Source organism: Narcine bancroftii, chromosome 1 (genome assembly GCF_036971445.1).
Source record: "Narcine bancroftii isolate sNarBan1 chromosome 1, sNarBan1.hap1, whole genome shotgun sequence".
NCBI classification, from domain to species: domain Eukaryota; kingdom Metazoa; phylum Chordata; class Chondrichthyes; order Torpediniformes; family Narcinidae; genus Narcine; species Narcine bancroftii.
Genome location: NC_091469.1, coordinates 207,610,570 through 207,634,191, shown reverse-complemented (window position 1 = coordinate 207,634,191; position 23,622 = coordinate 207,610,570). Strand labels below are relative to the sequence as shown.

The window sequence follows — 23,622 nt, the reverse complement described above, 5'->3', positions numbered from 1 at the left end:
AACTAACCCGGCAGCCTGCGGGTAATAAGGAATATGGTGGACCCATAAAATACCGTTGTCATTTGCCCAATCACAGATTGCTTTCCCGGAGAAGTGCGAGCCATTATCAGAGTGAATCTCCTCTGGAACATCATAACGATAAATCAAATGGTTTTGTCCTTGGATAGTGCTAGCTTGGTCAGCCGTCTTGGTGGGAAAAGTAAAAACCAGGCCCGAAAAGGTGTCAACCATTACTAGGACGTAATATTTACCCATGCAGTCTAGCATGGGGCCTATGTAATCAATTTGCCAGACCGCAGCTGAGTGAGCACCCCATTTTATTCGGCCATGCGGACCAGGTGGAACGGTATGGAACTTCACAAGCTGACATTCTGGGCATGTACATATGACCATGCGGACATCATCCTTATGGATGGATAAAGCATGTGTATGGGACCACATAGCTGATCCCTTCTCCCCCAAATGACCACTCTGTTCATGTGCCCATCGAGCCAGGGGGACGGTATCAGCACAGCTGATAGTGGCAAGCTGATCTGCTACTGCATTATGTTGAGCCATGTTAGTCGCCATATTGGTATGGGCATCAACGTGATAAACGGTTATCTCATGATGGTGGGAAGCATCCCACAACAGCTGCCACAACTCTTTGCCCCATACTGGGCGGTCATGTATCATCCAGTTGTTCTTTTGCAAATCAGGCATCCATACCACAAGTCCATTAGCCAAAGCCCAGGAATCAGTAAACAGGCGAAGAGGGTGATCATGGGGATCTAGTGGTAAAGTGACTGCCTTCAACTCAGCATACTGACTGGAGCCACCATCCCCCTCCTCCGATAACTGAGTTCCTGACCTAGGATGGTAAGCCACCTGTTCGTGTATGCGGCCCACCCCTTCAGGCCCTCTGGTCGCACGACTCTGAATATACCACTTCCATTTAACAATAGAAGACTGCTGAGCCCGCCGGATCTTTAGATTAGCATCATTAGCCAGGACCCAATTCATTATAGGAAGTGCAGGTCGCAATTGAACATCTGCATCACCTGTCATTCTTTCAGTCTCTAGCAGGGCCCAGTAACAGGCTAGTAACTGTTGTTCAAAAACAGTATAAAACGAGTGGCAGCCTCAGGCATGGTACGTGACCAGAATCCCAGTGGGACTCGGCGACCCTCTTGTTTCTGCCAGAGGCTCCAGGAGGCCACATCATCAATATAATGGTGAATTGAGAGGGAAGGCGATACTGGAAGGTGGGTGAAGGTATACTGGCGCCCCTTCCAGGTAAAGGCGAACTGATCCTGTGAGTCCTCAGTTATAAGAATACTGAAGAAGGCGTTAGCGAGATCAATGACAGCACACCATGTTCCTGAGTTCCCAGTAGCAATGTTTTCAATAAGGGTGACAATGTCCGGAACTGCTGAAGCAAGTGGTGGGGCATGTTTGTTCAAAAAACGATAATCAACTGTCATTCTCCAGGAGCCGTCCGGCTTCTGGACCGGCCAAACAGGGCTATTAAAGGGCGACGTTGCGGGCCTCACTACCCCTTCTTCTTGCAGAGCATCGATGGCGGCAGTAATCTCTTCCTGCCCCCCAGGGAGATGATATTGTGGAATGCACACTGGTTTCATGGGGGCTGGCACCATCACAGGATCCCACTTAGCCTGACCCACTACTAGTTTTTTTGTAATAGTTCGAATTCCAAATTCAAATCCCCCTTGGCTAGTATTAAGGGCCATACCGGCCAACATATTAATACCCAGGATACACTCGTCAGTAGCAGCCACCAGGGCATGTAACCAGACAGGGGAAGGGCTATCACCCACCATGGCACAGACTTTTATTTCCTTTGCCAGGGTGACCGCTCCTCCCAACCCCTCTATTCGAAAGGCCGGTCCAGTCCAGAGGTCTGGATTACCAGGAATCACCGAGTGCTCTGCACCGGTGTCGACCAAAGCCAAGTATTGGCGATCATTACCCCCACCCCAGTGGATTGTTAACGGTATGTAGGGCCGCGGATCCCCGTGTGTGCGCCGTGTCTCGATGGAGTAGACACGGGAATCCTGCCCACACCTTCAGGCTTCAGAAGGGTTCGGGGGCTTCCAGGACCACATGCTATTGTTATCTTTAAGAGCCTGTTTAACCCATTGTTTTACCTCATCATGAGTAACTGGAGCAGGAGAAGCCAGCTCGATAGAAGCAGCAGTGGGAGCAGAAAGCACAGCTGGGCCAGGAGGACTCAGCAGCTGGGGATGATGTTCCCCTGCTTTTTGCCTAAATCGATCTCCAATGGCAGCCAGCTCTTTTACAGAGAAATCACGGATCATTGACTCCTTCCGACCCCTGTTCCCACTTTGGCTCACAGGGTCCTCCACCCAGTCTAGGGGAGGAGGTGGAGGCCATCCAACAGAGGGAGTAGGCCATAGAGCATAAGCAGGGGTTTGGGTATTTTCCCCTGGGTCCACATGGGAAACCGGGGTATCTATCCCTTCCATCTCTACCCTTACATCATCCCCCCTTCTGTCTGTTTGGGAAATCTGCTGCCTTATAGGGCGGGCATGAACAGCAGATGGAGAGGGTAGTATGTTAGACACATGCTGAGGAGTATCTGCATTATTACCATTGTCATTCCAGATATTCCCATCCCAATCCTCAATTACATCAGGATCGTCACCATTCCTTATCATGGCATGAATACGATATGGATCGGGTTCTACTCCATGCCTTTCCTTATCTGCACAGAGCTGCTGCCGGAGTTTAATATTACGGCAAATCATTTGGACATGCTTATCTTCCCATTCTTTGGCTCTGTCCTGACTGGTACGAACAATCTCGCTCATCATGGAACAGCATTGTCGCAGGACTTCTAGCTCCTCCTCTAATTGCTTTCTTTTGCACTGAGATTCTACTTCTCTTTGAATTAATTCTGCTTCACGCTGAACGGAGTGGCGTAATGCTGTGGCCAGCAACCAAAAACCATTCGTCAGCATTCCCTTTTTATCAGGAAATTTACTTTCTCGAAGGAGAGTGGCAACCCGCTCTTGATGGTGCACTTGATGAGTCTAACTTCTCATCCCAACTAATGGGTGGTCCCAACAAAGACAGGGTATTGGCCAACATGCCAAACCCATCGTCTTTGGAAGTCCATCCAGGAATCAAGAACTGCTCAGGGCTCACCTCTTTCTTTCGGCGAAACATCTTGAGACCAACCCTGCTCGCAGCGCCAATTGTCTTGGGTAAACTTATACCTCTCATTTTGTTCATTTTAGATTGGTCACAGTGTTTTAGCTACCGAAAGAAAATAGACACACACACCGAGAGCAGTTCAGTTTATACAAATGTTTATTACTAATTCAAAAGCTGATTTCACACTACAATATGCAAGCCCTTCCCAACTATACTTATCAACGCTTGGACTGGTCCCAACTGCCGAAGCGAGGCAACAACTGCACACTTGTAGTAGGTTGTCAGGGCGCTGGTAGCAGCTTCTCCACCTCCCCCGACTGGGACGTTGCTCGGACTCTGGCTGTTCTTCCTTCTTGACAAGGGGTGTTCCCACCCCTCGGAGAGTCTAAACTTCAGCAGCAGGACCACAGACCTTTATACCCCAAAAACAATTAATCATGCACCCACTCCCTCTAACATTTGTCAGTCAAAATCAAAGCTGAGCATACTATTCTACAATTTAGAAGATTAATTATTATGGAGCAGGATGCTATGATATCCTGGTTTATCTCGTAGATACAAGGACTCATTAAAACTTCTTGAGCAAGACAGGTTGTGACCAATACGTCAATTTCAGAGTGTCGTATTTGACAGCTGCTTTCCCTGGGCCTCACGGTGGAATTCCATTTCAAAGTGTATCTTCAGATAAGTCCCCATGGCTGAGTTTAATTACATCTGCTAGTTCTGAAAGTTAGGTGACCTGCGTGTGGACCCAGTGTCGTCAGTTCCACATAAGCAAAAAGCATCTGAGTACATGGTTTTAATCCTCCATTACACCATCCCTCCTCCCCCTTTCTGCTGGTGTGTCCTCACTCCCTTTTCCACAATTGCCTCCTGCCTGTAGCCCGTGCTCATCCCCCTGTCCCTCCTTCCCCCCCCCCTACCATTTTGTTCAGGTGCCAGCTGACATTTTTCCATATCTTGAAGGGCTCAAGCCCAAAAAGTTAGTTATATATCTTTATCCTTGCTACATAAAATGTGCTGTTTGACCTGCCGAGTTTCTCCGGCTTTGTTTTTACTTCAATCATGGTTTCGCAGATTTTCGTCATTCACAATGGCAAGTTGATGTAAATCATTTATGCTACAGGTTCCTAACCTTTTATCCGGGATTCCGAACACCAGCAACCTCCAAGAACCAGCACTTTTTTAAGTAGATGACATTTGCACATAAGTAACATTAATTTCCTGTCATAAATTATTGGTTTTCAGAGGGAAACCATCCCCCCCCCCCCCCCCCCCCCGAATCCCTGTCATCTGGTCCCCATGTAAGCCCTCTCTTACCTTTAGTGGAAAGGTGACTCTCAGACCCCAGCACCCAGTGAGAGAGAAGCAGACGATAGCTGGCTCAATGCAGGAGCAATGACTGCCTTCCTTACTCACAATCCCCCACACAGCTGGAACCACTCTGGTGCTGGCTATCCTGTGTGTCGCTCTGTAAACACCGGGCTCAGCAGGACTGCAACCTGCTGCCACGTTGGGAATTAGATGGGGTGGAGGAGGGGGGTGTAACGGTCGGCGCTGCACTGGCAGGATGTGCCTGAGGGTTTGACAAGCTGGTGGAGCGCCTGAAAGCCACCAGCGCTCAGCTCCATTGCCCTGAAAGCCCGCTCCTCCTGTAGCTCTGCACCTCATGTCCAGCCTTCTGCCCCGCTTGGCTGGCAGCTCCGAGCAGCTGATACTGGCCACCTTTGTGGCCAAGCTCCTGGACCCCCTCGTCACCTCTGACCTCCACCCTACCGACACATTTTGCTTCCCAACCTGGACAAGCGATCGAGATTAAGAATTTTCAACGTATTGTGGAAAATGATAAAACTGTGTCCTGGAAACTGAAAACTCTAAAATGTGCTAATGGAACAGGAAAGTGTGCAGATGCTCTGATTGCAGTAAAAAAAAAAGACCAAAATGCTGGAGGAACTCAGCCAGTCTTTCAGCATCCATAAAAGACAAATATGTATTGTTGATGTTTCAGGCCTGAGCCCTTCTTCAAGGAATAAACAGAATGAACCAAAACCATGAAATCTCAATACAGATAATGCAGGCTGGGGTGGAATCCAGACCAACAAAAGGTGTTAATTGGGAATGATAAGGGGAGAAGTGAGAATTTATCATGACTGAGCAAAAGGAGACAGGAAAGGGAGAGACGAAAATTTGGCAAAGGCTGACAAGGTAAGAAGTGAAGGGGAAGGGGGGTGGTTTAATGAAAGCCAGAAAAGTTCATATTGATGCCGTCCAGTTGGGGGGTGCCCAGTCGGAAGATGAGATGTTGTTCCTCCAATTTGCGGGTGTTCTCAGTCTGGCAGTGAATGAGAGCAAGGACAGACATGTCAAGCAAGGAAATGGGATGGGGAATTCAAATGGATGGCCACTGGGAGATCTCCACTATTGAGGCGAACATGTGTTGCAGTTTTTAGATTTGGATGGTACATTTTAGAATGTCAATGACGGAGCAAGTGAGGAAAACACTTACTAAAATGGTCCAGGATGGAAGATGTGAGGACAATCTAGTACAAGAGTAACTTGCTTTTTAAGCAGAGACATTTAGGGAATAGCAATTTGTTTCCTCCCAATTACCTTTCAAAATACTTAATTTGGAAGACTGCAGTTTATTGAAAATTCAGAATCAAAATTTATTGTCATGAACCTGCCACAACTTTCGTTGTTTTGCAGCAGTATCACAGTGAAAACATTTATAAACAACCTTATAAAGTAAATAAAAATCGTGAAAGAAAAAGTCAAATTAAGGCAGTGTTTTTGGTTTATTCAGGAATCTGATGACAGGTGAAGTTGTCCTTGTGACGCTGAGTGGTCATCTTCAGGCACCTATACCTTTTTTTCTGATGGTGGCAGAGTGAAGAGGGCATGGCCTAGGTGATGGAGGTCCTTGAGGATAGAGGCTGCTTTCATAAGACACCGCCTCATGTAGATGTCCTCGATGGAGTGAAGTTTGGTGCCTGTAATGTCGCAGGCAGAGTTAAAACCCTGTTTTTTCTTGTCCTGAGCATGGCACCTCCGTACCAAACGATGATGCAATCAGCCAGAAGGCTCTCCACAGTTTACCTGTAAAAGTTTTCGAGAGTCTTCAGTGATGTACTGAATCTCCTCAAACTCCTCACAAAGTATAGCTGCTGGCGAGCCTTCTTTGTTTTTTTTTAAACTTTAAGATTTTATAACATGAATAAAATAGAAGATTACATTTTTAAAAAAAATAAGATAATAAAATTACAGTACCACATCGGTAAACTAAATAAACTAACCCAATAATTATTACACAACATTAATAACCTAACTTAAAATTAGTCTAACCCCCCCCCCAAAATAAAGAGTGAAGAGTTAATAAAGTGAACAATATTATATATAAGAAAAAAAAGCCCACTTACAAAAAAAAAGATAAAACATAACAAGTAAAGATACTAACAAAAAAAAGTTATCAATACTAAAATATCACACTTAAAAACATATTTAAAGCAAACTTAAATGCATATATTTAACAAACGGAGTCCACTTTAACCTATAAAAAGACATCCTATCCTGAATTGAAAAAGATATCCTTTCCATGGTCAAACAGGATTTCATCTCCAAATGCCACCTATCTAAAGTTAATATATTTCTGTCTTTCCAAGTAAGTGCTATACATTTCTTGGCCACAGCTAAAGCTAAATAGATAAAGGAAATCTGATAATCCTTTAAACCTAAATCAATTAGTGATTGCATATTCCCTAATAAAAATATATCAGGATCTAATACAAGACAGATATTATATAAACTATTAGGTATAGATTGAATACCTTTCCAAAAATGTTGCAATCGATCATAAAGCCAGACAGTGTGCAAAAAAGTATTGATGTATAAAATTATAATTAATCATCGCTAATCTAACATTAATTAATTTCCGAATACTATTCTGGCAAATTTCCATCCAGGCTTCTTCAGCTATTGTAAAACCTAAATCTTTTTCCCTTTTCAACTTATCTTTATCCCAGTCGTTTTTACTTTCTCAGTTTCTTGTAAAATACAATACAAATCAGATATATATCCCTTTTTTGGTATTGAAAGTACATATTCCTCAAAATTAGAATCAGGCAGTAAGATCATATGACGACCGCATATCTGTTTTACAAAAGATCTTAATTGATAATACACAAATACAGAATTTCCACTAATACCAAATTTTCTTTGTAATTCATCAAATGAACAAAAACATCCCTCAGAAAAACCATCAGATAAGTTTTTTATTCCCTTCCTTTCCCATTGTTTCAAGGTGATATTGGAGACTGTAAAAGGAACGTTGATTATTATATAATGGCAATTGTCCAGACCATTTATTTTTGAGCCCCAATTTGTTAAGTTTACTTGTCCATAGATTCAATAAATGCTTCAATATTGGTACATCATAAGTTCGTAATAAATTTTTATTCCATCGAAACAAAAACTCATGAGATTTTTCTAAAATAACCGCCATTTCTACCTTTGCCCAACTAGGCAGATCATCCATATTCATTAATGCACTAAGAAATTTAAATTGAGCTGCTTCATAATAATGCTGAAAATTCGGTTAACCTCCAAATTGGAAATCCCACATCAACTTTCTCATCGCTACCCTCGAAAATTTTCCCTTCCATAAGAAGTCTCTAATTGCTTTATATAAATCCTTAAAAAAACTTTTGTTTAAAAAAAATAGGGAATTGATTGAAACAAATATTGTATTCGAGGAAAGATATTCATTTTTATAGTATTAATCCTCCCTAATAAACCCAAAGGTAAATCCTTCCACCTAATCAAATCTAATTTAATCCTTTTTATTAAAGGAAGATAATTAATTGAATATAAATCTTGAAATTCCGTATTAACATTAATTCCTAAATATTTAATTTGTGTAGTCCACTTCAAATTGGTAATACTTTTAGATATTGAATAATCATCTTTACAAATTGATATAATTTCACTTTTGGCCCAATTTACTTTATAACCAGATAATTGACCATAGTTTTCTAAACATTTTTGAATTGCTGTTAAAGAAATACCCGGATCCACCAAATATAATAAAACATCATCAGCAAATAAATTAATCTTATATTCCTCATTCAAAACTCTCATACCTTTAACATTTTTGTTTTGGCGTATTAATTGTGCCAAAGGTTCAATAACTATAGCGAATAAAGCAGGTGACAATGGGCATCCTTGTCTAGTAGACCTTGTTAAATTAAAAGATTCTGAAATCCGCCCATTGACAGCAATTCTAGCCTTCGGACTATTATCCAATAAATGAAGAACCAAAACCAAATTTCTCAAGTACTTTAAACAAAAACTTCCATTCCACTTTATCAAAAGCCTTCTCTGCATCCAGTGAAACCACTATTGGATAATTCATCTGAGATTTAGATTTGTTTATCAAAGTTATTAAACGCAAAATGTTATCTGATGCATATCTATTTTTTATAAATCCCGTTTGGTCACTATGTATTATTTTAGGCAAATATTGAGCTAATCGATTAGCCATAACTTTAGCTACAATTTTATAATCCACATTTAACAGCGATATTGGTCTAAAGAAGAAACCTGTAAAGGTTCTTTATCTTTTTTTGGTATAACTGTAATTATTGCATTAGAGCAAGACTCAGGTAATTGAAAAGTATTATAAATTTGTTGTAATACATCCTTATAAATAAGAGATATATCTCTTATATCAGCATAAAAAGTTTTATAAAACTCTATAGAAAACCCATCTTCACCAGGTGCCTTTCCATTTGGCATATCTCTTATCGCCATTTCTATTTCATTTTCTGTGAAGGATTTATCTAACTCTTGTCTGTCTTCTTGATTCAATTGTGGCAATTTAATATTTTTCAAAAAAGAATCTATAACATCTTCAGTTACATCTTTACATTCCGAAGTATATAATTTTTTATAGAAATTAAAAAATTCCTCATTAATTTCCTTTTGGCTAAAAGTAATACCCGATTTCTTTCTAATTGCTGGTATAATCCTACATAATTGTTCCTTTTTTAACTGCCATGACAAAACTTTGAGCTTTCTCACCCCATTCATAAAACTTATGTTTAGTTCAGTTCATTAAACATTCAAACCGATAAGTTTGTAATTCATTATATTTAAATTTTAAATTAGTTAACCGATTCTTTTGCATTTCAGTAGCACTTTTTTGAAATTCTTTTTCAGTAGCAGTTATCTTTTTCTCTAAATCTTCAATCTCTTTAAGTCTCTCTCTCTTTACTTTAGAAGCATAACTGATAATTTGACCTCGTAAAAAAGCTTTCATTGCATCCCATAAAACAAAATGACTAGAAACAGAATTAGTATTATTACTAATAAAAACTTAAACTTGTTCTTTTAAATAACTAATAAATTCTGGTTTTTGTAATAACATAGTATTAAATCTCTATCTTGGAGCTCTCTGAACATCTTGTGAACTCTGATATTCTAATAATAATAAAGAATGGTCCGAAACCAATCTTGCCTTATAATCCACCGATACAACCCTATCCTGCAAATGTGTTGAAATTAAAAAATAATCAATTCTAGAAAAAGAATTATGGCGCGAAGAATAAAAAGAAAAATCTCTCTGTAGGATTCTTTGGCTTGGCTTCGCGGATGAAGATTTATGAGGGGGTAAAAAGTCCACGTCAGCTGCAGGCTCGTTTGTGGCTGACAAGTCCGATGCGGGACAGGCAGACACGATTGCAGCGGTTGCAAGGGAAAATTGGTTGGTTGGGGTTAGGTGTTGGGTTTTTCCTCCTTTGCCTTTTGTCAGTGAGGTGGGCTCTGCAGTCTTCTTCAAAGGAGGTTTCTGCCCGCCAAACTGTGAGGCGCCAAGATGCACGGTTTGAGGCGTTATCAGCCCACTGGCGGTGGTCAATGTGGCAGGCACCAAGAGATTTCTTTAGGCAGTCCTTGTACCTTTTCTTTGGTGCACCTCTGTCACGGTGGCCAGTGGAGAGCTCGCCATATAACACGATCTTGGGAAGGCGATGGTCCTCCATTCTGGAGACGTGACCCATCCAGCGCAGCTGGGTCTTCAGCAGCGTGGACTCGATGCTGTCGACCTCTGCCATCTCGAGTACTTCGACGTTAGGGGTGTAAGCGCTCCAATGGATGTTGAGGATGGAGCGGAGACAACGCTGGTGGAAGCGTTCTAGGAGCCGTAGGTGGTGCCGGTAGAGGACCCATGATTCGGAGCCGAACAGGAGTGTGGGTATGACAACGGCTCTGTATACGCTTATCTTTGTGAGGTTTTTCAGTTGGTTGTTTTTCCAGACTCTTTTGTGTAGTCTTCCAAAGGCGCTATTTGCCTTGGCGAGTCTGTTGTCTATCTCATTAAATCTTTGCCAAATATCAACTAAATTCAAATCTGACATCATATTAGTTACTTGAACTGCCATCTTAGATTTCTTAATTACTCTTGGATACTTGTCCAATAAAGGCTCCAATACCACGTTTAAATCTCCCCCAATTATCACATTAGAATTTGATTGTCCAAGTAATAAAGACATATCCACAACAAAAGCTGTATCCTCAACATTCGGAGCATAAACATCAAGCAAAGTCCAAGCTTCATTAAAAATTGTACAGTTCAATTTTAATAATCTTCCACCATTTTTCTCTTCATTGCGAGCCTTCTTTGTGATTGCCTCGACATAGAGGCTCCAGAACAAATCCTTGGAGATGTTGACACCCAGGAATTGGAAGTTCTTGAACCTTCCCACTGCTGACCCCTTGATGAAGACTGGTTCATGTTCTGATTTCCTTCTGTAGTCCACCATCATGTCCTTGATTTTGTTAACTTTGAGTTCAAGGTTGATGTCATGACTCCACTTAACTTGGTGATCTATCTCCCTCCTGTGTGCTTCCTCATGGCCGTCTGTGATTCTGCCAACAACTGTGGTGTCCTGCAAATTTGCAGATAGCTTTGGAATTGTGCCAAGCCATACTGTCATGGGTGTAGAGTGAGAAGAGTAGTGGGCTAAGCACACATCCTTGAGGTGCACTTGTATTGATTGTCAGTGAGGAGGAAATGTTTGCAATTTGTACTGACTGTGGTCTTCCATCAAGGATCCAGTTGCAGAGCAGAGTGCAGAGGCCCAGGGTTTGGAGTTTGTTTACCACCATTGAGGGAATAATGGTGTTGAAGGCTGATCTGTTGTTGATGAAGAGCAGCCATATGTATGGGTTGCTGTTTGCTTGGTGATTCAGAACTGAGTGGGAGCCAGTGATATTGTGTCTGCTGTAGAGCAATTGTGACAGTAGGTGAATTGCAGTGGGCCCAGACTTTTACTTAGGTACGTGTTAATTCTGCCCATGAACAACCTCTTAAAGCTTTACATCACAGAAGATGAGAGTGCTATTGGGCATTAGTCATTTTTAATTTTTTTAAATTTTTCACACTATGAACCATATTAATCAAAAAACACAAAAACATTTCCCTCTTGAATATACACAGTGTCATTTTCTCCCCTTTTCCCCCCTCCCTTCCCTCCTTCCTTCCCACCCCCCTCCAAACCCATTAAACGTTCAACATAAACAATACAATAAAACCATCAAATAATGTTATCACACAATGAAAATAAACAAGAACATTGTGTCATCTACTTTTACACACTGGATTAAGTCATTTTGTCTTCTTATCATTTTAGGGGGTGGAGGTCCGAGGCAAGCCCTTTCTGTTATGTTCCATGTACGGTTCCCAAATTTGTTCGAATAATGCGACTTTATTTTTTAAATAATATATTATTTTTTCCAATGGAATACATTTATTCATTTCCATGTACCATTGCTGTACTCTCAGGCTCTCTTCTGATTTCCAAGTTGACATTATACATTTTTTTGCTTCAGCTAAGGCTATCATAATAAATATTTTTTGTGCTTCATCCAGTTTGAGGCCTAATTCTTTACTTCTTATATTACTTAGAAGAAAGATCTTTGGATTTTTTGGTATGTTGCTTTTTGTGATTTTATTTAATATCTGATTTAGATCTTCCCAAAACTTTTCCACTTTCTCACATGCCCAAATTGCATGTATTGTTGTTCCTGTTTCCTTCTTACAGCGAAAACATCTATCTGATACTGTTGGATCCCATTTTTTTTTTAACTTTTGGGGTGTGAAATATAACCTGTGTAACCAATTATACTGTATCATGCGTAACCTCGTGTATTATATTTCTCATAGTTCCAGAGCAGGGCATTAGTCATTAAGGCAGTTCACTCTGCTCTTGGGCTGATTAATACCCTTTTGAAGCAAGTGGGAACCTCCATCGAGAGCAGTGAGATATTGAAAATGTCTAGTTGGTTGGCATAAATTTTCATTACCTTGCCAGGTATGCCATTGGGTCTTGATGCCTTGCGAGGATTTACCCTTTTGAATATTATTCTGACGTTGGCCTCAGAAATGTATATCACAGGGTCTTCAGTCTTTATAGAAATTCTCATAGGCACTGTTGAATTCTTCTTTAAAAAGCAGGCAATTATGGTGTTTGGCCTCACTTTATAGGCTGTAGTGACTTGCTTTGCCTGCTAAAGCTGGCGTGTATCTTTCTCTGGCTTCCTCCGGAATTGCTTTGTTGCTGAGATAGCCTTGCACAGGTCATACCTGGACCTTTGGTTGAGGTTTAGATCACCATCCTTAAACATCCTTGACCTTTTCCTCAGCTGGTGGCGAATCTTCTGATTCCATCCAAGGCTTCTGTTTGGAGAACTCCTGTGATGAGTGTGTGGGCACACACTTGTATTTGCAGGTCTTGATAAAGGCAATGATGCATATTGATATTCAGGTCAAAGGATGAGTCCTTTCACCAATTCAAAGCAATCTTGCAGGATTGCTTCCACCTTCCTCGACCATACTTTCACTTTCTTCACTGTTGGTGCTGTAGTCTTCGCTTGTACAGCCAGGTGATCAGACATGCTGAAGTGTGGTCGTTGGATGGCTCAGTAAGCATTCTTCATGGTGGTGTAGCAGTGGTCGAGTGTGTTGGTTCCCCATGTCTCTCATGTGATGTGTTGGTGTTTGTGTCGGTCTTCTTCAGGTTGGCCTGATTGAAGTCCACTACAGTGATAGGGAAGGCAACAGGGTGTGCTGTCTTGTGGCTGCTAAGCACAGAGCTCATTTCCTTCATTGGTGGCCTGACGTTAGTCTGTGGTGGAATGTACCCTGTGACTAGAATGATGATGGTGAACTCCCTCGACAGGTAGAATTGTTGGCACGATCTCCAGTTGTTCGAGATCAAGGGAGCAAGACTAGAACACAACTGTGATGTTGAGGCACCACGAAGAATTGATGATGACACAAATGTCTCCTACCCTGGTTTTTCCTGATACACGTGTTCAGTCAATGCGGTGGAGGGCGTATTGCTGTATTCATAATATCCTTGTTTAGGCTTGTTTCTGAAGCACATCACACAGCACGCCCTGATGTCCCTCTGATGTTGTAATCTGGTTCTGAGTTAGAACCATATAGAACACTACAGCACAGAAAACAGGTTGTCTGTGCCCTAAACATATCGCTAGTCCCACTGACCTGCACCCATTCCATAACCCTCCAGACTTCTCCTATCTATGTCTCTATCCAGTTTATTTTTAAAACTTGAGAATGAGCCAGTATTTACCACGTCAGATGGCAACTCGTTCCACACTCCCATCACTGAGTGAAAATGTTCCCCCTCAACCTTCCCCTTTCACCCTATGTGCATGTCCTCTTGTATTTATCTCCTAATCTAAGTGGAAAGAGCCTTCTCACATTTGCTCTGTCTACACCTCAATTTTGTAAACCTCTATCAAATCTCCCCCATCCTTCTACACTCCAAGGAATAAAGTCCTAATCTGTCTAATCTTTCCCTGTATCTCGTGAAGACCCGGCAATATACTAGTAAATCTTCTCTGCGCTTTTTCAATTTTACTGATATCCTTCCTGTAGTTTGATGACGTGAACTGCACATACTACTCCAAATTTGGCTTCACCAATGTCTTGTGCAACCTCACCATAACAGGGAATTATATATCTGTATTCCCTTTATTCCTCTGTACTCCTCAGTGGCCTATCATTTACCTTGGTTTGTCCTTCCAAAATGCAAAACCTCACACTTGTCTACATTAAATTCCTTCTGCCATTTTCTGGCCCATTTTTTCCAGTTGGTCCAGATCCCTCTACAAGCTTTCCTCAACAAATCTAATTTTCTACATCATCATCCAGATCATTGATATAGGTAACAAACAGCAATGGTCCCTGACTGATCCCTGAGGCACACCACTCGTCACAGGCCTCCAGTCTGAGAAGCAACCATCCAGTACCACTCTCTGTCTTGTCCCATTCAACCAATTTCAAAACCAGTTTAAGACCTCTCCATGGATACCTAGTGTCTGAACCTTCTGAACTAACCTCCCATGTGGGTCGTTGTCAAAGGCCTTAATAAAGTCCATGTGTCAAGATCCACATCCTTTCCTTCATCTACTTTCTTGATAACCTCCTCGAAAAACTCCAAGATGTGTTTAAACACAACCTACTGTGTACAAAACCATGCCGACTATCCTTAATGAGCCTTTGGATACCCAATCTCTAAGACTACCCTCCAATAATTTACATACTACTGACATCAGGCTCACTGACCTGCAATTTCCTGATTTACTTTTGGAGCCTTTTTTTTTAAACAATTGAACAATGTGAGCTGCCCTCCAATTCTCTGGCACCTCACCCGTGGATAAGGATGTTATAAATATTTCTGTCAGGGCCCCTGCAATTTCTACACTCATCTCTCTCAAGGTCCGAGGGGGATTTGTTTACCTTTATTTGCTGTAAGGCAGTAAGCACCTCCTCCTCTTTAATCTCTATTTGTTCTATGCCACTACTGCTTGTTTCCCTTTCTTCTTTATACACTGTACCAGTTTCCTGAGTAAATACTGATGCAAAAAAACTGTTCAGAATCTCCCAATTACATGAGACTCCACACATAGTTGACCACTCTGATCTTTTAGGGGACCAATTTTGTCCATTATTATACTTTTACTTAACATACTTTTAGGACCCCTTCGTTTACTTCACATTATCTGCCAAAGTAACCTCATGTCTTCTTTTGCCTTCCTGATTTCCTTAAGTATTTTCTTACATTTTCTATTCTCTTCAAGAAGCTTATTTGCCAGTTGTCGCTATACACCTCTCTCTTAACCAGATCGACAATATCCCTTGAAAACCAAGGTTCCTGATGGCTGTAAACTTTGTTTTTAATCCTGCAGGAATATGCAAACTGCACTCTTCAAATTTCACCCTTGAAGTCCTTCCACTCACTGAACACATCCTTGCCAGAAAATAACTTATCCCAATCCACTCTTCCTAGATCCTTTCTCATTTCCACAAAATTGGCATTTCTCCCATTTAGAATCTCAATTCAAGGACCAGACCTGTCCTTTTCCATAAATGAATCTAATGACATTATAGTCACTGGACCTAAAATGTTCACCTACATGTACTTCTGTCATCTGACCTGTCTGGTTCCCTAATAGGAGATCAAGTATTGCATCCTCTCCTGTTGGTACTGTTAGGTCTGCTTTGTTCATGAATGAGTGAGTCAAACACCAGACTGAGTCGAAATCAAGGTTCTTTGTTCTTTATTGCCGGATTGTAACACTTGCAACTAACAGTGTTAGTTGGAGAAGGCTCATTCTGCCGTTATCAGCAAGTGGTGTTTTTTTTTTAATACCTCAGGATACGTACTTAGTAAATTATCATACCATTATATTGTCCAATGAACAAACTGTTGCTATCCTTCTCTGTTAGTCTCCTGCACATCATTCTTGTTAGTGCAAAGCTTATCTTGAGTGTACAAGGTCACATCTGCATTCTGTTACTCCTTAGTACTGGGTGACTCCTTCTCCGGTCCCATCTCATGATGTTTTTACCTTACAGTACCTCTATGTATTGATATAAAAAAACTTTCCTGAACACATTTGACAAACTCCAATCATCCTGCCCTTTTACAGTATGGGAGTCCCAGTCAATATGTGGAAAGATAAAATCTACTATCACATCTTTCTGTTTCTTGCATCAGTCTGCTACCTCCGTACAGATTTGCTCCTCCAATTCTCTCTAACTATTGGCGGCCAATAATGCACCCCTATCAGTTTGGTCATACCTTTCCCGTTTCTCAACTCCACCCATTTGGCATCTGTAGATGAGCCCTCTGTGCTGTTCTGTCAAAGCACAGCTGTGATATCTTCCCTGACTAGTGATGCTGCTCTTCTACCTTTCATCCCTTCCCTTCTATCACATTTGAAAAAATGGAACCCTGGAACAAGTTGCCAGTCCTGCCCTTCCTGCAACCAAGTCTCACTAATAACAATAATGTCATAATTCCATGTGCCAATCCACATTCTAAGTTTGTCTGTCATTCCGACAATACTCCTTGCATTGAAATAAATACACCTGAGAAAATTTCTTTTGCTTACAAACCTTTGATTTTTGTCTCTACATGCAATCTTTGCATGACCTTTATCCTTTTCTACCTCAGTATCTAACACTCTGGTTTACATCCTCCTGCAAATCTAGTTTAAACCCACCGGAACACCAGTAGCAAACCTGCCCGCAGGGATATTTGTCCCTCCTCCAGTTCATCGAGTTTGTACGTTGGCCAGGAGGATGGTGAGGACTGGGGGCCTCAGGGCCTAGCTTGACTTGTAGCACCAACCCGCCCTCCCCCATTTCGTAGTGGTCGGGTCTTTTTTAAATGACCCTTGGGACAGCTGCTCATAACTCCCATGGTGTTGCATTGGCCTGTGCACTGGCTCTTTAAATCACCCACAGCATTTAAAATACCTGTGCATTGGCTTCTCGCAAGTCCCGCAGAGTTTAAATGGCCTGTTCACTGGCTGTTTAAAACTCCCACAGTATTTAACTTGCCTGTGTGTCAGCTGTTTCCGCAGCCTGACAGAGTCTGCCGTTTCTGTCAATTTCAAGGTCTGCTTGCATTCTTAAGACTTCATTATTCACAGGTATGTTCTTTTCTATGATTATGGGTTTGAGTTTTATGACTTTGTGATAATTCCTGTCTGAGCTTCCCACAAAGAGTTGCCATTGTAAGATGCAGTTTTGAAAGAAGATGCTTTGAATTGAAAGGCTTGATGGTTGACCAGAGGTACAAATTTAAAAACTAGATTTATTTCCAGAGTTAGAAGTTCACAATGTGTGGTTGAAGCAGATTAAGTGGTCATTTTCACAAAGGCATTGGGTATATACATTAACAGGAGAAATTTGGAACTCTGTAGGAAAAGAATAAGAGCATTAAGGTATGAGAATATCTCCCAAGTACATGACATGAGCTGTGGTTTACAGGCCTCATTTGGGCTGTGTGGTTTCACATCCATTATGTAACAAACTAGTTTTCCGTACTCAATGTAGCCTCCACATGACTCCAGCTGAAATATGGTTGGACTTTACATTCTCCAGATCAGTTCAATGAGATGTAGTTTGAGTTGGGCAGTATTTGCTACCTTGTCATCGGGCAGAAACCTTGGCATTTATCTAACCGGATTAGATCTAAATCATGATTATGTGAATGTACTTTACTGTTCTTAATATTCTCTCACTACTGTGCCGCCTTCCCTGTGCTTGAACAGATTTCTTCTCAGCTACGATTCTGTGACCCTCAGTCCAAGGAACAATCAGAACAGGAGTTGCAAGTAGAGCCAGATTGGATTCAACAGCTCCGACAGATGGAAATGCAGGTAAAGGTGAGATTCCATCTTTGTGAATAGCTAACATCTTGTCACGCTCTTCCATTCCCCATGACAGTTCCTTCACTTAACCTACACTCCATCTGTGTTTTTTCTCTTCAGGATGGTGGTTTCATTTATGGATCAGGTAGAGCCACTCCCCAGCCATTTTGCTCGAGCACTCCTAGTTCGGAATGTGACCAGGTAAACCATGCTGAAGAACTCCTTTCAGGCCCCCAGGAGGATGTTGCAAGAATGGAGAATCCACTGATGCCGGATGCAGGATTGGCAGAGGGACCCGGAGTTCAACTCATTCCACCAGGTATCTGAAAAGTATGTTGCAGTTGCGTACTTGCCTTCGTCGGGAGCGACGCCGTCCACCGCTGATGATGTAAGTGATGTGACGTGCAGGAGTAATAGCGCAGATGTGCTGGTGTGTTAAGCGTCAGTCAACTTGTGATGAAACTCAGATGTGCGGGGGAGAGTGAGAGTATCAGGCAGTGAGCCAATTAGGTCAGAGGAGTTGGACTGGATGGTGTTTGGGGGAGTTGAAGAATGCAATGTTGCATTTAGTGAATAACAAAGTCAACTTCATGGCAGGTTGTTGGATTAAGGGGAAAAACCTGCTTGCTGTGTCAACGCTCTAAAGTATCCAGACATCGAATTCCAAGCTGAGGGATTTTGTATTTTAGATTCCCATTTCCAGCATGTGCACCTAGACTTTGTAGGCCCACTTTTGCCATCTTGGGGATGTACTTATCTGCTCACAGGTGAAGAGTGGTCTACCAGGTGGCAGAAGGCAATTCTTATCACTGACATCTCTGCAGAGACTGTTGCTAGGGCTTTCGTGAATCATTGGATTCCATCTTTCGGTGTTCTGGTCACTATTACAATGGATCAAGGGTCTCAGTTCGATTGGTGTTGTTCCGAGCTCTCACTGATCTTCTAGACACTACCTGCATTCACACTATGGCTTACCATGCACAAACCATTGGCCTCGTTGAGCGTTTCCATCAACAATTGAATGCAGCATTAACAGCAGGGAGTGGATGCATCTATGTAGAGTGAACCTATGGTTCTCCTTGGGGTATGTACCGCTGTTAAGGCAGATCTTGGATGTTCAGCGGCAGAGCTAGTATATGGTACTACGTTAACCTTGCCATGCGATTTTGTGAATCCGAGTCTAAGCATAATGCTCTATGATCCAGCTAGTTATGCTAATCATCTTTGTGAAAACATGAGATTACTCCAACCTACTCCAATGGAGCAGGTGTCACCTGCAGTGTGTATGTTTAATGATTTACAACACTGTACTCGTGTGTTCCTCTGGCTCGATGCTGTTTGCAAGCCACTTCAGACAGTTTATGATGGTCCTTTTCGGGTCTTGCGATGCCACCCGAAGACAGGAATGGAAAAGCTGACACAGTTTCTATCGACAGGTTGAAGCTGGCGTATACTGACAGTCCATGTTCTGTGTGGGAGCCAGAGTCAGAGGACCAGTGGCACCCTTGGCAGTCGGACTGTGCATTTCCTGTCTTGCACTATTATGAGGTTGGGCCGAAATCTCAACCCGCCAGACAGTAGCGACACAGTTCCAATCAGTCGCCACCTTGCATGGCTCAGAAGCTGGGGGAGGTCTGTCACGATTGCTTACTTACCTTCATCCGGAGCAGTTCCAACTGCCACTGATGACATAAGCATTGCAACGTGCAGGGGTAATAACGCGCATGCACGAGTATGTTAAGCGTCAGTGTATGGGTGATGAATCTCAGATGCAGGAGGAGGAGAGTGAGTGTGTCAGGATTTCCTGTGTGGCATTGAGCCAACGGGAAGGTCAGAGGGGTTTGACTGGGTGGTGTTTGGGGAGTTGAAGAATACAACGTTGTGTTTAGTGAATAATAATAAAAAAAATGTCGACCGTGGTGTGTTGAAAGAAACGAGTGGGTGTATTCTTTATTTGTTTGTAGCCTGTGGTAAATCAGAGCTGTTACTTGTGCAAAGCACTGGTCATATTTTTGAACTCCATCTTTGTTGCCTCGAATCATATTGATCCATTTTCAGAAAATACTGGCATTAAAGATTTTAAAAAAAGCTACTGCCCACCCTCATTTCACACTGTCAGAATGTCTTTGTCTTTCTGACATTTCATTCAAATACTTTTGTACTGTTTAGTTGAACTGTAATTTGCAGTTATTATCACACCCTTGTTTAAAGAAATGTCAGATACATAACCAACATTTCTGGGTTAAGCTCTTCATCAAGGTATGAACAAAATATAGGCAGGCACTCGAATTGGGCGTCTTAACTATATTTTGCTCATACCTTGTTGAAGGGTTCAAGCCAGAAATGTTGGTTATGTACCTTTATCTTTGCAGTATGAAGTACATTGTCTGACCTGGTGAGTTTCTCCAGCATTGTGTTTTTATTTCAACCACAATGTCTGCAGACTTTCGTGCTTTACTCTAAAAGAAATATCAGTTGGGCTTGTAAGTCGACCTCAAATCTGTGGCTCGAACTGAAGAAAATGGAAATGTTCGGCAGGTCATGACACATCGATGGAAAAGAGAGATGGATGATGTTTGAGATGAGTGACCTTCCATTTAGAACAACTTGTTTTGATTTAAGGTTATTGATAAGGAATATTCATTGTTCCACAAATACTGCCAGGCCAGATGTATGTACTTCTTTCTTTCCATTGTCTTTGTCTTTGCTGCTGGTTTATGACACTTTGTGTTAAAAAATTCTTTGCACCCTATCACCCTCAATCTCCATTCCCTTTTTACTCTGATTGAATCTGAATGGCACCTTGCCTTAACAGTGCTTTAAATTAAATGCTTTCATCCTGACTTATAAAATTGCTGTTTGGTCATTGCTCTTTCCAGTTAGTCATTGGTTAATGAGGATCTCAATTACCTCAGTTGGGATGCTACTAAGTAAATCATAAACTTATGACTAGACACTTAGTTTGTGATTTCTTTGGCGTGATGTAGGGATGAATTTTAAATTTGTGTTCATTGGTAAAAGGGAGAGAAGAAAGGAAGTTTTTGACTTGCTTCCATCCACAAATCAAAAATCTTTCCATTTACATTTAATACTAAGGAAGTGAGGCCACTGAAGTGTTTGTCCACAAATTGAATGCTAAAGAGGGGAATATTTTTAACCCTTTGGTTATTTTTAACCTTTCATAATATATACTCCAGACTGTGTCCATGGGTAAATTATAGTACAAATACCAGTGCAAACCAGCTGATGGCTGGGCATAAAACCAGTCCTGGAAAACAGCAACAGGGAGTATATGCACTTCTTCCTGAAAACAGGGGCATGGAGTGTGCACTTTTTGGTAGTCTCTGAAAACCAGGATATGGAGTACATGTGCTTGTTTGTAGTCCCTGAAAACTGGGTCACAAAGTCCAAAGGGTTAATGTATGCCATGTGATTGGTTAGGTGTGATAAGTCCATTATGACAAAGGGTTCATATAACTTTTACTCATGTTTACTCTAAACATAGGAAGCTGTTCAGGCCACTGAGTATTTCAACCCGGAACAATCCCATCTTCTTTTTCTTTGCTGAGAGTCTCCTATACCCACCAATTCCATGCTGATTCTCCTACCACCCATCTGCAAAAGTCAGTTACAGGAGCCAAGTAATTTACCAACCTGTGCATCTGGGTTGTTGGAAGAAATTAGTGCATCATGGGGAAAGCCATGAGCTCACAGGGAGATGGTACAAGCTTCACAAAGAGACCACTGGAGGCCGGGTTGTTGGAGGGGAGGAGCACCATGTCTCCCTGTGGTTGTCCAGCCATTGTTTTCCATTCTATTCCAAACATTGCATCCTTTTTTCAGTGGTCAGTCATCAATATGAGGTATTGTCATTATTCTTGCTATACCTTGGTTTGGATTATTATATCCCACTCTTTCATTTTATTTTCCAATGACCTCCTTGAGATCGTTGTGGAAAGAACTTCACAATGTCGACTGCAATAACATTTGTGAAACTCAGCATTGGAATAAGATATTCTTCAGGTGTAATATTGCTTGGTGAAAAGATGAGAATAGCTTCTCTCCTCCTCCCCCCCCCCCCCCCCCCCCCCACCCCAGCAGAGTCTGAGTCATTTGAATAAGTAATTTCTGAGATGGATGGATTTTTATTTGGCAAAGTTTAGTAAGATTTACAAAAGCAATGTGGGAAGTCAAGATGAATATCAGCCATACACTACATTGACATATTGCTGTTCCTGTGTTACAGCCTCTAAACTGAATAATCTGCCAATTCCCAGTTTGCTGCTATTTGCTTTGTCTTGCAGCTCCTCGTGCTGTACTGGATGGAAGGACAATGGCAGCCCCACCCTCACAGTCAATGTCGGATGGTGCTGTTCCCCTGTATTCACCTACTCAGAGTTCACCTGGCTTTCCAGGACAATCACCCAATTCTGCTTTCAGACAACCTTGCGATTTGTCTAAAGCCCCCTTCTCTGCGGGACTACCTGCACCTCCATCAGGACCCACGGTAGAAACTCTGCCAACTGTGCAGGAGCAATGGGGACATGAGAATGCAGGTTAGTTCAAAATGACAGCATTGTGCGTGTGGTATAGATATTGGAGCAGGTAATAGAACATTTTTTTTTAATTTTGAAACTGAGTTTGGAGTTCATTAATTTGCCAGTACTCAGTTACATGGTGTACTTGTAGCAACTTTCACAATCTCGGACCTAAATCATTTCCACCTAACTACTCAGAATAAGTTATAATGCAGTGGGGTGCATCATCCAATTTGGGGAAAGGTCCCATAAACAATCCTGTGATAACAATTTAATTAACTAGGAAAGCAATGAGTAGCTTGGAGAATTTAAATCCCAGTATTAGATTGGAATTTTTATAGTTTACTTTTATCGCATTGCTAATGGTAAGTGGGAAAGTTTTTAAATTGCTTGTGTCCTTCAGGGAAGCAAATTTTCTATCCTCATTATTCTATTTGTGTTTCCACATCAATCAATATGGTTAATCCATAACTGCCAGTGGCATTTTGGAAATTGACAATAAATTCTGTCTACATCTCAGTGTGCAGTTGAGGAACGAAAGGCTATTAACCAGGTGAAGAAGAAATCCACTTTTTAAGATTTTTCAAATTGGGATTGATTTGGGAATGGATTAATTTTGAGACGAGAACAGCATGGGAGCAAGCGAGCAAAAGCTCTCTTGATTTCTGTGGTAATCAAAGAAAACATAAATCCTTGTAGAGTAAAATTTCTATCTACTTAGTAATTTTCTTTTTCTCAGGCTCTCCAGAATTTAAATCTGTTAATCACCAAATATCGCAGAAGAAGCACAGCTTTGGAGAAGCTGGGCAACTGGATTTCTATGATCAAATGGCCAAAATGGTAAGGCAGCAAGGTTCTCATTCCAGAATTGTTATTAGTTCAGTATGTAGTGGGCAAACGTACTGCCTTGGTCTCATCCTGTCACTGGCTGGTGTGGGACTGAATGATGCTTAAACCCTCCCTTGTTCTCCAGGTAGAAGATCTCCTGAACTGATTTTGTCAGGGTATTCTTTATTTAGGTTGAGATCTACATTGTGTTTTAAGACCCTTTGCATTTGTGGAGAGGCAGGAAATAGCATTTGTGTCACCCATGAAGAATTTCTCTTATTCTTGCTGAAATGTTCTTCCTCCATTGTTCAAAAGGAGATCTTTGGCTTCCACG

At 41.7% G+C, this 23,622-nt stretch overlaps 1 protein-coding gene across 6 annotated transcripts in view; it reads left to right on the top strand.

Moving 5' to 3' along the window:
- The window catches only part of sec16a (SEC16 homolog A, endoplasmic reticulum export factor), a 142,415-nt gene that overhangs the window by 106,029 nt on the left and 12,764 nt on the right, over positions 1-23,622 (top strand). For 5 of the 6 annotated variants that reach the window (XM_069889803.1, XM_069889783.1, XM_069889765.1 and 2 more), the window contains 4 exons: positions 17,824-17,937; positions 18,043-18,241; positions 22,227-22,478; positions 23,200-23,300. In XM_069889803.1, coding sequence (XP_069745904.1) covers positions 17,824-17,937; positions 18,043-18,241; positions 22,227-22,478; positions 23,200-23,300 — 666 coding nt within the window. The remainder of the gene's footprint in view (positions 1-17,823; positions 17,938-18,042; positions 18,242-22,226; positions 22,479-23,199; positions 23,301-23,622) is intronic. The other variant, XM_069889772.1, reaches the window with a different exon arrangement.